This window comes from Pangasianodon hypophthalmus, chromosome 11 (genome assembly GCF_027358585.1).
Source record: "Pangasianodon hypophthalmus isolate fPanHyp1 chromosome 11, fPanHyp1.pri, whole genome shotgun sequence".
In the NCBI taxonomy this organism is placed as follows: domain Eukaryota; kingdom Metazoa; phylum Chordata; class Actinopteri; order Siluriformes; family Pangasiidae; genus Pangasianodon; species Pangasianodon hypophthalmus.
In genome coordinates, this window is record NC_069720.1 from 26465866 (window position 1) to 26477958 (window position 12093).

Below are 12093 nucleotides of genomic sequence, written 5' to 3' on the forward strand. Positions count from 1 at the left end.
CATGGATGGATTGTTTGTTGTAAAGAAAGATGCATTGTAAGAATGATGGACGGCTGGATCAAGATATAGACGGACAGAATGATAGTCACACCGATGATGCGTCAGTCCAGTGGAACGCAGAGCTTACACACCTTCAACACATTTTTGTATTCTCTTTATATGTCTTCTGTGTGAGATTAATATATCTTCTATGTGAGATGAAGCTAATTAAGCACAAGGCATTTTGTCCATTACCTCTTTTACCCATCTTTACCATGGGTGCCAATAATTCTGGAGCTGACTGTGTGGGTCATATTTGTGCTAATAACTGACGCAAATACAAGTGTTTGGAACTGAGCCGTGAGACATTCTACAGCTGTGAGTAGGAGAGGGGGATTGTGGGATTGAATTGTTCAACATTTATCTGTTCAGGACAAAGCCAGTGGCTAAATCACTGTTTCAGCAGATATGGAGTAACAGAGAGAACATGGTGTCTCCTCAAGCTGAACTGGGGTCAAATAGGGGGCAGAGGGGGCAGAGAGGACTCTGGGTAATCATGTATGTAGGAACATGGGTGATAAATCTGGTCTGTGTGTGTGTGTGTGTGTGTGAAAGGTGAATTTGTATTGATGATACCAAGATCATGGGACAATATACACACTATGAATGTTTTTTTTTTCTCCTGAAAAATGCTGATATCAAACCTTTTCAACCTCTTTGTCATGTATAACAAGGTTTTAAATAACTATTCTCTTTTAACACAGAATTAACATTAGCATTCTTGCTAACATTAAACAGTATAATGTAGTTACATTTATTTATATTGCATATAAATATATACGCATAAAAAACAGACACAAAATAATCATAATGCTTGTAAAAAGCTGACCGAAATTTGATGTTCTGATGACAAAATTATTGACAATTTTACAGTTTCTTTTGGAGACACCAATAAAGCAGGATTCTCGTTGTCATTATATAAGATTTCCTTTTGTAAAATAAAATGAAAAATCCTTTCCCCCTCAAAACACTATATTTGATCGTGGGTATCCGATATTTGTCCTTGTTTTGGACTCTGACTACAAAAAAATAGTTCCAGTTGTGGTTTCAATGACTCTTGGTGTACAGTTTGATCACTGCATTCTATGTCCCCCCCAATATTAATACTACAAATACTGATAATATTCGTAGTATTAATATTAATAATAACAACAACAGATATAGTATGTATTATACTTATTGCCCAGTTGTCTGATTTTTTTGATGTTTTTTTACTCTCTGATCAGTAATAGAACGAGCTTTGGAAATGCTTTTGCCCATTATTATGTTGTAAAGTGTGTGTTTGTGTGTGTTATAAACTGTTGTGTTCTTCTGTACAGGGCTACTTCCTCCTTTTTGAGTCAATGCTGGATTCAGTGATCTTCGCCAGGGATCGATACCTCGCAGAGGGAGGTTCAGGTGAGCCGTGTGTTTGCAGGTTAGAAGTGTAGAATCAGAATGTAGAGTAAATTCTGTATGTAAAAAGTGGACAGCGGACCGAAAGTATGAGTTTCTATATGACGTGAGTTTCAGTAGAGAAAGCGTCATGGAGTTCTGCGATGAAAGACGGCAGTGCTGGAGTGATTCACACTGTAGAGTCAAGGTCATTAGGACAGGACCACAAAGCTAAAACACACACACACACACAGGAGCTGTCAAACACTATTATTAGCTATTAGACTGACTGAAGATGGGTGGTGCAAGGTCAAACACTGAAAAAAGTTTTGTGTAAAACCTACTAAGCAGGCGAGGTGTCATTACATATTATCAGAAGAGTAGTTTCTTACATAGTTACTCTTTCTTTCTTTCTCTTTCTTTCCACATTATATTTGGCTTATCACTGCATTGTTTTCTGTGTCTGAATCTCAGATGGTGTGCACTAAGTGTAGTGAACGACCCTAGATAGAGCATATAAGTGGTTCATGTAGTGAATAGGAAGTAGTTTGGGATTGGTCCAAATTACTGAGTGTAGGCAGGGATAAATCAATAAATCCTCTGTGAAGACACACTGATGAGGATGCATGTTTGATTTGTAGTCCTAATATTTCCAAAAATGGTTTGAATTAATGCTTAAAAAAGATATTTATCCTTTCTTGATTTTTTTAAGTTGTTCAGTTTTTGCAATTATGCACTAAGTAGCTTTAGTAAGTAGAGTTTTCTTTTTTTTTACTGGGAAAAAATTATACCTTAGCAAGTGAAAATATCTTGAATATGGGAAAATGTATAATATTCCTTATTTTGAGATTATTGTAAATCAAATCTAATATTCATTTTTTAGATGCTTTAACACATTTCAGGTTTAAAAGTTTCTTGTTCTACTGGCAGATAATTTTGCTTCTTTTATAGACTATTTCAAGCTTAAAATTATGCAAAATGTCAAGTGTCTTTCTATATTTTGTTTCTCTTATAATAGTAGATAAATTTGACTATATTCAGCATATTTTTATTTGCTGTCATTTTCAATGTTTTTTGCACTTTGTAATTTTGTATTGTAATATTACTATTATTGTTAGCTATTTTTGTAAAAAAAAAAAAAAATAGCAACATTCATTTTCATGTCCAGTTAGACACATTAAAACTGTATCACGTATCGTATTTTTGTCCCTATTTTGCAGTCATAGTCTAAGAATTTCTTTATAAATATAATCATTATAAATATTTCAGGTTAGAGAGTTACACTTTCCCATTGAAATGACAGAATGTGGTTGAGTTGGAATTCCAGCTGCTCGCTGAAGGTGTAATGAGCGTTAGAGCAGCTTTACCTGAACTCAGAATCATTTTAATCACAGTACATGCTGCGTTCTCACTCCCTCTTTCTTTCTTTCTTGATTTTTTCTTTTCTTTTAAACAGTGAGGGGACATAATTCAGACACTATTCCTTTCTTTTATTTAACTTCCTGTGCATATATCCACTTCAGATTTATAATATCTGTAGTGTCTAACATATGAACACCACAAATTACCAAAATTAGTACTTAGTTGCAAAGCCATTGTTGATCGTTACAGCTTTGAGACATCTACGTGAAGTAGCAGTTAGTTTTTATCTGCATTGTGGTCCAATTTTGGTCCATTACTCTTGATAAATCGTTTTTAATCCCCCAAGGTTTTGAGTGTTCCTCTTGGTCCTCCATAAATGTTCAATAGGATTCAAGTCAGGAAATTGCAAGACCTTCTGGAATTATTTTGGCTGTATGTCTGGCTGTCATTGTCTTGTTGAAACTCCCATCTTCTCCCAAGATTCGGGTTCTTGGTCAATGAAATTAAATTCTTCTCTAATATGTCCTGGTACATCGCTCCATTCATGTTTCCTTCAATGGCATTTAATACCCCAGTATTGTTTGCAAAGAAGCAGCCCCATATCGTGTTGCTCCTTCATCCATACTTCTCAAGAAAACCACAGTGTTCATATGCACAACCCTTCTTTCTCCAATCATTAGCTGAATTATTGCTAAGGAGTTCTAGTTTTGTATCATCTGACCAGAGTATATTGCTCCGAAGAAGTTCTGATTTGTCTAAATGCTTTCAGACGTGTATCTCTGTGCTTCATTTATAGCAGAGGAGTTTTATGTGAGGTGAAGGAATGGAGATGATTCCGGTTGCTTAATGTTCTCTGTGTAACTGTTGTTCCTGCTGCTTTCAGGTCGTCCTGCAACTCTTTTTAAGTGACTGCTGGCTTCTCTGCTAGCTTCCTTATCATAGGTCTGAGAGCGCAGTGTGAAATATTGCTTGGCACACTGGGCTGGGGGATGATTATTGTGGTTCCATTAACTTTCTACCTGCATATTGCCAAAGCAGTTGTCCTAACAGGAATGTATAAGGTCTTTACTATGACTCTGTAGCTTTTTACATTTGAGTGTTGTTTAATAATGAGATCCTGTTTTCTGATGGAGCAGGTCTATCGTGATAAGGTAGGACAACTCTATACACAGCAGTTAGTAAGCATGATTCAAGCAGGTGCATCATGCTTCCACTGTTTCTCACATTCCCACAAACAAATGATTACAAATTCTAATATTACTCAGATGAAAACACACGTGTCATGAGGCCAGCAGTGTAGTGTAATGAAAAGAGTTCCCATACGTTAGAGGAGGTTTTCTTAGCTGTAACTTGGCCTGCTAATTTCCATCAAATGTCTTTTAAGTCTAAATGAAGTGACGTAGCACCTCAGTGTGTTTCATGACACGGTCCAGTTAATCGGTAATGACATTCATTGCCAACCACTTTTATTATTGAATATTATCGACTTTTTGTTGATAGATTAAGGATATGTACAAATCTGCTGTATGGACATTCAGTGTGGGGGAATGTAGAGTCATATACAGCATTTGTAGCTGTGTGTGTGTGTGTGTGTGTGTGTGTGTGTGTGTGTGTGTGCGCGCACATGTGATTTGTGAGTGGCAGCAGAGCGGCGGTTCCACTGCCTGATCTTCACTGCTTCAGTGAGAATGGGGAGAAAAAGAGACAGGGTCATTGCTCCTGATAGTGGACCAGTGGGGTGGTGAAGGAGGGGGAGAGAGAGAGAGAGAGAGAGAGAGAGAGAGAGAGAGAGAGTATTGCTGCTCTTGATGTTGCTTCTCTATAAGAAAAATAAAAGAGAGAAAGTATGAGTGAGAGAAAAGCCCTACTGGAATGATGGCTCCTCTGATTTTTTTGAAGGAAAAAAAAACATAGCTGTGAATGAATCAGATTTCTGATCTTACCAAACTGGATGTTTGTGTGACATGCGGTCACATGATCACATAACAGGACTTTATAATACTGCTGTTTGTCTCAGTAGTGTATAGCGGTTTAGTCAGCCTGCACCATCACACCCTTCTGATTGCCTTTATTCTCTTTCCTGATAACCCTGACGACAATCCGAGCACACAGTCATGTAGCCTCTTATTCCCTTTTCTGTTTTCCCTAATGACACTTTTACTTCCCTGGTTTCCTACTTCCTGGTGTCCTTACTCCCTCGTTTGGAATTCTGTTTCCTAGTGCCTTTTTATTTTTTTCCATTGTTTCCATTGTTTCTCAGAACCAGACAGAAATAAACTCACCTGTAGGATGGCGTCAATGCAGCAACCTACGTAGAAGCAGGTTAAATAAGGGTAGGTGATGAATGTGGAAGGGTGAGACTGGATGAAGAGAGGGAGAGTTGGTGAGGAATAAACACTCATATTGAAAGAAGAATAAAAACCTTTCTCTTTTTTCTGTCCTTTCTCTATTACTGATCTCCTTTATAGTATTGAACCCCCCTCCTTCCCATCTCATCTTTAACCTCTCTCTCTCTCTCCATCTCTCTCTCTCCCTCTCCCTCCCCTCATCCTTCCTCTATGATGAAGGCACTTTCCCCTGCACCTCTTCATGGCCGAGTGTGAGGTGATAAACGGGCCGTGAGCACCGGCTCGAGAAGGACAATGATGTCAAAGCAATGAATCTTGGAATACGGCCTTTTTCTCTCGCTCACTCACTTGCAGTGGGACGTCCCGTTACTCGATCAGCACCTTCACGTCATCGAAGTGCGTGTGTGTGATGTAGTTAAACCCCTGTGGGTGGTGAGAGAGAGAGGAAAAAAGAAAGAGCCGTGTTTGTATTGTGCATTTTATACTGTAGATTTTGTGCAGCGAACACTGTGAGCTGTAAAAGCCCATTGCTTCTCTTCTCTCTGAGAGACAGTGTCACTGCACACACCCGGAGTAAACATTCGCCTGTCTTCTTTCCGTCTTTCTGTCTTTCCTCCTTCATTTCCTTCTACATTTGCTGTAATTATACACATAACTATGTTTACAGACTATTTTATTTATTTTTTCTGTCTGGCTTCTAACTGTTCTGCTATTAATTAATTATTACACTGATATTTATTTATGCATTAGCACCAAATCTGCACACCATTTCTAGTTCTTTTACAATAATTATTACCTTATGAACATTTTATTTATCAATATTGTGTACATACTGTTTATTTTTTGCTCACTTCATTAATATACTAGAACCATGTCCACACAATGTATTCATTTTATTTAACATAATACATAAATTTATTTATTTATTTATTTATTTATTTTTAATTATTATTCGTTCACTCAAGCCCTATTTTTTGCTTTTTATTTGCTAACCAAACTACACCACACCTGCAATGTGTCAGCAGTTACATTATGGTTATAACCTGAGTGTATGTTGTTGCCTTGGGCCTGTTTTGGTCTTGTTTTGGTGTCTGTGTGTGTGTGTGTGTGTGAGAGAGAGAGAGCATGCAGCCTTCATTAGTTGGCATTAGTAAATCTACTATTAGCATGTAGCATATGTAGCTTCCGCAGCAGGAAGTAAGTTTAGCTCTAAGCGCTTTTCTTATGACCATAAAACGCATTAAAACTGATGAATGTACGCTGAGCATTTATGACCAGTTTAATTCAAATTTCCTCTTGCCAGAAGCTGTTTTGGCTTTTAGATGTTTACACAGAAGGAAATATTCGCCATCTTTAGAAACACAGAAGAAACTTCTGTCCTAAATGCTAGTTAGTGTTCTTCATGAACGTTTTCCATTTTAAGGCTCTTCCCCAAAATCCCCAAAAAGAACCCATTCTAATGAGACTTCTTGATGGTGGTTATTTTATGTTAAAGTCTTCCTGCAGTGCTATTCTTGATGGCTGAAGAACTGTGTATATTACCCATAATGCAGTGCAGTTTTACACTAAGGAATGGCTACAAGTCGATTTACAAATGTAACCTTCAGATGAGAGTGAAATGGAATAAAGCATTATACATAAAACTGTTTTCCTCAAAAGTATTTTTAACATTTTGTGTAACTTATGTTGTTTCTTCTGTCTTGTTCTCAGTTTATCCTGACCGATGTAGCATTAGCCTAGCAGCAGTGAGCGACGTGGAGAAACACCGTGGTCACATTGCATTCTGGGATGACGTTTATGGCTTTAAGATGGCATGCATGAAGAAGGCAGTGATTCCTGAAGCTGTGGTCGAGGTTTTGAAACCTGAAACAGTCATCTCAGAGCCGACTGTTATTCAGGTACATTGATTATATTTCTTTAGTTATCAAACACTAATTGTTTCAAGTAATTACTAATTCCTTTGTCAGGCCTCAGAAATATGTTTGTACGTACATCCTTACCAAAAAGTCCCTACACAGAAATGTTAAACCTTTTCATTAACCGCGTAACAGGATTTTGTTTCTAGGCTTTTCAGTGTTCTACCGGGAGCAAACTAATTGTAATGTACCTTCCTGTAACCTTCTTATAACCGCTGGAGTAGCAAGTTTGTTACAGTTAAGCTAATGCTAAAGAGAGATTCTTAAAATTAAAACTCACATGAGACTGAAATATAGCTATGAGCGCATTTTCATTTTTAGGATGAAAATTAATATCTAAATGTACAACCATCTAATTGAAACATGGGGATGGGGACAGCTGGAATAAGGCCAGTTGTAATTGCAACAATGAAAAATGATAAAATCTAATGAATATTTAGATTTTTATACGGTTATGGAATGGATTTCACAGCTTTTATAAAAGGCTGCAGTAATCCCATGATTCCCATGAGGTTTTCATCCTGTACTAGTATGGTACTGCAGCTAAAAAAAAAAGATCACAGGTATCACTTACGGTCACAAATAATCACTTAAAACACAACACATTCCACACTGAATATCCTTTATTGCATTGCTCTTAGGTCACTTGATCTCTTTGATGAATGTGTCATGCAGAATTAAATGCTAAATGTGTCAGAAGTGTGAATGATTCATTACATTTTGCTGCTTTTTCGTAAGTGTGAGGGAATTAGGCCACAGTGAAATGTGATCAGAGAGGATGTGGTGACGAAGGCTCTCATCATGGATATAGAAAATCAAAATGCTCAGTCATTGTTGCTAAATACTTTCCTGCATCAACAGCCTGCCACATTAGCAAAGCCGAGAATCGCTTGTAAACCAGTGCAAGTCTACTGAGAGTTGTTGTACTCTAATAAAAATCAGCTCTGACTTTTCTTTGTTTTCAACAGATGTTTGCTGACTTTTTTGTTGAGTTATATGCGCTTAAATGCTAGAAAGCAGTGAGACGTAGGCTGCTGTAATGTTCAGTGGGAAATTTTCAAATCTACTAACACTTATTAAAAACAATTCTCATAATTGTACTAAAACAATTATAATAATAGACTACTACTACTACTACGAATAATAATAATAATAATAATAATAAATTCTAGCAATTCCAGATTCAGTTTTAAATACATAAATATTTGAAATATTGCATTAACCGTTTAGGAATTACAGCCATTTTTTTTTTTACAGAGTCCTCCATTTTCACAGGCTCAAAGGTAATTGGACAAATTAACATAATCATAAATATTAGGATTATTTTTAATACTTGGATGCAAATCCTTTTTAGTCAATGACTAGCTGAAGTCTGGAACCCAAGGACATCATCAAATGCTTTTCCTCCCTTGAGATGCTTTGCCAGGTCTTTACTGCAGCTACCTTCAGTTGCTGCTTGTTTATGGGTCTTTCTGCCTTCAGTTTTGTCTTCAGTAAGTTTTGCAGCATTTGACTGAATCTGAGCAGAAAGTATATCTCTATACACTTCAGAATTCATCCTGCTACTCTATCAGCAGTCACATCATCAATAAACACCAGTGGCTCAGTTCCATTTGCAGTCATACATGCCCATGCCATAACACTGCCTCCACCATGTTTGACAGATGATGTGGTGCTTTGGATCATGAGCTGTTCCTTTCCTTCTCCATACTTGTCTCTTCCCATCATTCTGGTACAAGTTAATATTCTTCCAGAACTGGTCAGGCTTTTTTTTTTTTTTTTTTTTTAAAGGTTTTTTTTTTTTTTAATCTGGCCTTTCTTTTCTTGAGGCATCTTGAGGTAAAATCTGTATTTACATCCATAATGACGGCCTCCTTCTCATCGACACCTCTTTGGACAGCATATTGAGAGTTCCCATGAACAGCTACCAAATGCAAATTCAACACTTAGAATCAACTCCAGACCTTTTATCTCCTTAAACTGTCATGAAATAACGAGGAAACAGGCCACACCTGGCCATTAAACTGCTTATCAGTCAATTTTCCAATTACTCTAGAGCCTGTGAAAATGAAGGGACTCTGTAAAAAAAAAAAAAAAAAAAAAAATGGCTGTAATTCCTAAATGGTTACGACGATATTTTTGTTAAACTGCTGGAATTCAAGCTGAAAGTCTACACTTCAATCTTGATTGCTTCATTTCAAATGTACAAGGTGGTGTTTCTGTTAAAGAACAACCCTGGCTCCCTTTTCCTTTAGGGTGGTACGGATTTTGTCGATTGCTTGTTGCAGCCCTAGCAAAACGTTAGCAATGTTAGTCATCTAAAATGACTAATATTCACTTTAGGTGACAGCTTATTATTATAATTTGTGTAGCATTTCATAAAAGTGCCCTCATTACATAAATTTCGAATGATAAATTTATGTAGATTTAGATTTCATAAGATTTATTGGTAAAATATAAGACACAATATATAAACACACACACACACAAGTTTTCCTTGTTAGTTACTCTATTTATGATGTCTAATACTTGGGTCCTATACTGTGTTTGTGTGTGTGTGCGTGTGTGTGTGTGTCTCTTCCCCAGACATTGGACTGCAATGCTGTCACTCTCTCTGAGCTGGACTTCACTGCTGATTTTACCCTGAAGATAACAGCAAACACATCCTGCACCGTGAGTAACTAACACACACACAATCAGACACACACAGTAATCAAGGTTGTCAAGAGTGAAGATTAATTAGGCGAGAGGAGATGGATGAGGCCTTTGATTGGCCGAGATGGGTCAGGTGACGCCTGAATGATTGATAGACGACCCCGGTCCTACCCACTCTGCCAGGTGAATGAGGTGTTTCACTTCACAGTTACTTTATAGACTAAACTTTTGGGTGTGCGTGTGTACGTGCATGCATGCGTGTGTGTGTGTGTGTGTGTGAAAGAGACAAAAAACAATGACACTACATTTTGTGGGGCTAATTTTTCTTTTTGTTCCCATTCCGGTGCGGTCACACATGCGCATCTCCAGCACACTGGTATCAGTTTTATAGATTAATCAATACACTGTTATTATCTCTTTTGCCGCTTTTGGAGTTGTACTCCAGATGAAACGGAGTTTGTAAACATCATTTCATTCTCTCTTTCTCTTTGTCTGTTTCTTTGTGTTAATAGGAAAAATGCCTCTCCACTCCCTCATGCCCAGCACATGTAAGGGAATGCTGGGTTGGTTGCCACACGCTTCAGTCTGTTAAATACCAGATAATAACCAAACTTGTATCTGGAGTTTCCTACACAACACAAAATGGAACATTGTTAAATTATTTTATTAGCATCATGATACATTAGGTTTTAAACACAGATTGTGCAATAGACTCTCATTATACTGTATGTCAAACAAGGAATGACATTAACACTTAAAAAAGAACACAGCAGTCACTGTCAAGTTGTACCAAAGTGAAGAATGTATTAAAAAAAAAAAAAAGTAGGTCAGGGCTCTGTGCAGGACACTCGAGTTCTTCCACTCCAGCCTTCACACACCATGTCTTCATGGAGCTCGCTTTGTGCACAGGGGCATTGTCATGCTGGAACAGGTTTGAGCCTCTTAGTTCCAGTGAAGAGAAGTTCTACACACCTGCGTGCTTCAAACATTGTGGGAATCTTGAGGAAGACCCACACAGTGGTGTGATGGTCAGGTGTCCACAAACTTTTGGCCATGTAGTGTATGTGCACATGTGCAGAACCTGTTCTTTGTGCATTTACAAGTGCATAAGTAATTGACGTACTACTGAATGAGCAACATTACACACACATCTGCATCAGTACTTTTCACACGTGTAGCCTAGTTTATGCCATATATCTCCATCTTAGGCAAGTTTTAACTTTCTCCCCAAACACATGCGCACACACACTAAACACAGCACAGATATAGCAACCAGCCCCTGTACCGTTTCCGGTAACGAAATGTCTGTAGGCTGTGTGGCGCTGCCACTAAACAGATATTCAGCATAATTCTGGTACAGTTTCAAACAGCAATAAACGAGAGCAAGAGCGACCTCGTAGCGTTAAAAAAAAAAAAAAAAAAAACTCCCCTGATGATGGAGCGCATGCTTTTATTCCTCCACCGACACTCCATTCATCACATCAGCCTGCCTAACCTTGCATTAAATGAACAGCACAGCAGCGCGCGCGCGCCGACCGAAGACAAATAACGCTCACCGTGCTCCGGAGTGTCGGTCAGCGGGAAGCAGTGCCCTGCACGCGCGCGCACACACACACACACACATATACACAAATATACACACACAAACACACACACATATACACACAGACACATGCATGCACATTGTGAGAGATACCTCTCTTATGGGACCATTTAAACAGATCATAATAATAAACACACAGAGAGAGAGAGAGAGAGAGAGAGAGAGAGAGAGGCCGAGGCGAAGAAAGAAAACCTGAGTGAGAAAACAGAAAACAGAAAAATAAAAAGGAGAAAACAAATATACGAAAAAGAAGGAAAGAGAAAAGAAAGAGGGGGATGAGAAAGACAAAAACTGAAAAAACAAACACAAAAGGAAATAGTGGGATAGAGTAGGAGAAAGAAGAGAAAGAAATAATAAAAGAAAAAGAAAGTAGGCAAGAGATGGAGGGAATATGAAGAAAAATAAAAAGACGAGGAGAAGAAAAAATGACAAAGACACCGAGAGAGAGAGAGAGAGAGAGAGAGAGAGCAAAATGACAAAGAAAAGTGTGATATAAAAGGTATAAAGAGAACGAGACACACAGAAAGAGAGAGAGAGATACAGAGAGAGAGAGGGAGAGAGAGAAGAGGTGCTGTTAAACCGGTCATTGTATCCGCATTGTCTTTATTATTTGGCGCGTGAATGTGTGCGCTCGTGCCGGCGCGTGTAAAGGCTCTTCCTCTGGAATTAAACCTTGTTTGTTCGCTACCACTGCGGCGGAACGTAACGGAGAGAGCCTGTGTGTGTGTGTGTGTGTGTGTGTGTGTGTGTGTTCGTTCAGGGAGCGCGCGCAGAGAGAGAGCGAGAGAAAGAGAGA

General features: G+C 38.2%; 1 protein-coding gene across 2 annotated transcripts in view; it reads left to right on the plus strand.

Annotated features, from left to right (window-relative positions):
• prmt3 (protein arginine methyltransferase 3) overlaps positions 1-12093 on the plus strand; it is a 61567-nt gene that overhangs the window by 32945 nt on the left and 16529 nt on the right. The window contains exons 11-14 of one of the 2 annotated variants that reach the window (XM_026910022.3): positions 1359-1437; positions 6834-7021; positions 9626-9712; positions 10207-10488. In XM_026910022.3, the coding sequence (XP_026765823.1) occupies positions 1359-1437; positions 6834-7021; positions 9626-9712; positions 10207-10380 (528 nt within the window). In that variant the 3' untranslated portion in view covers positions 10381-10488. Of the gene's footprint in view, positions 1-1358; positions 1438-6833; positions 7022-9625; positions 9713-10206; positions 10489-12093 lie in introns of those variants that run through there. The other variant, XM_026910021.3, reaches the window with a different exon arrangement.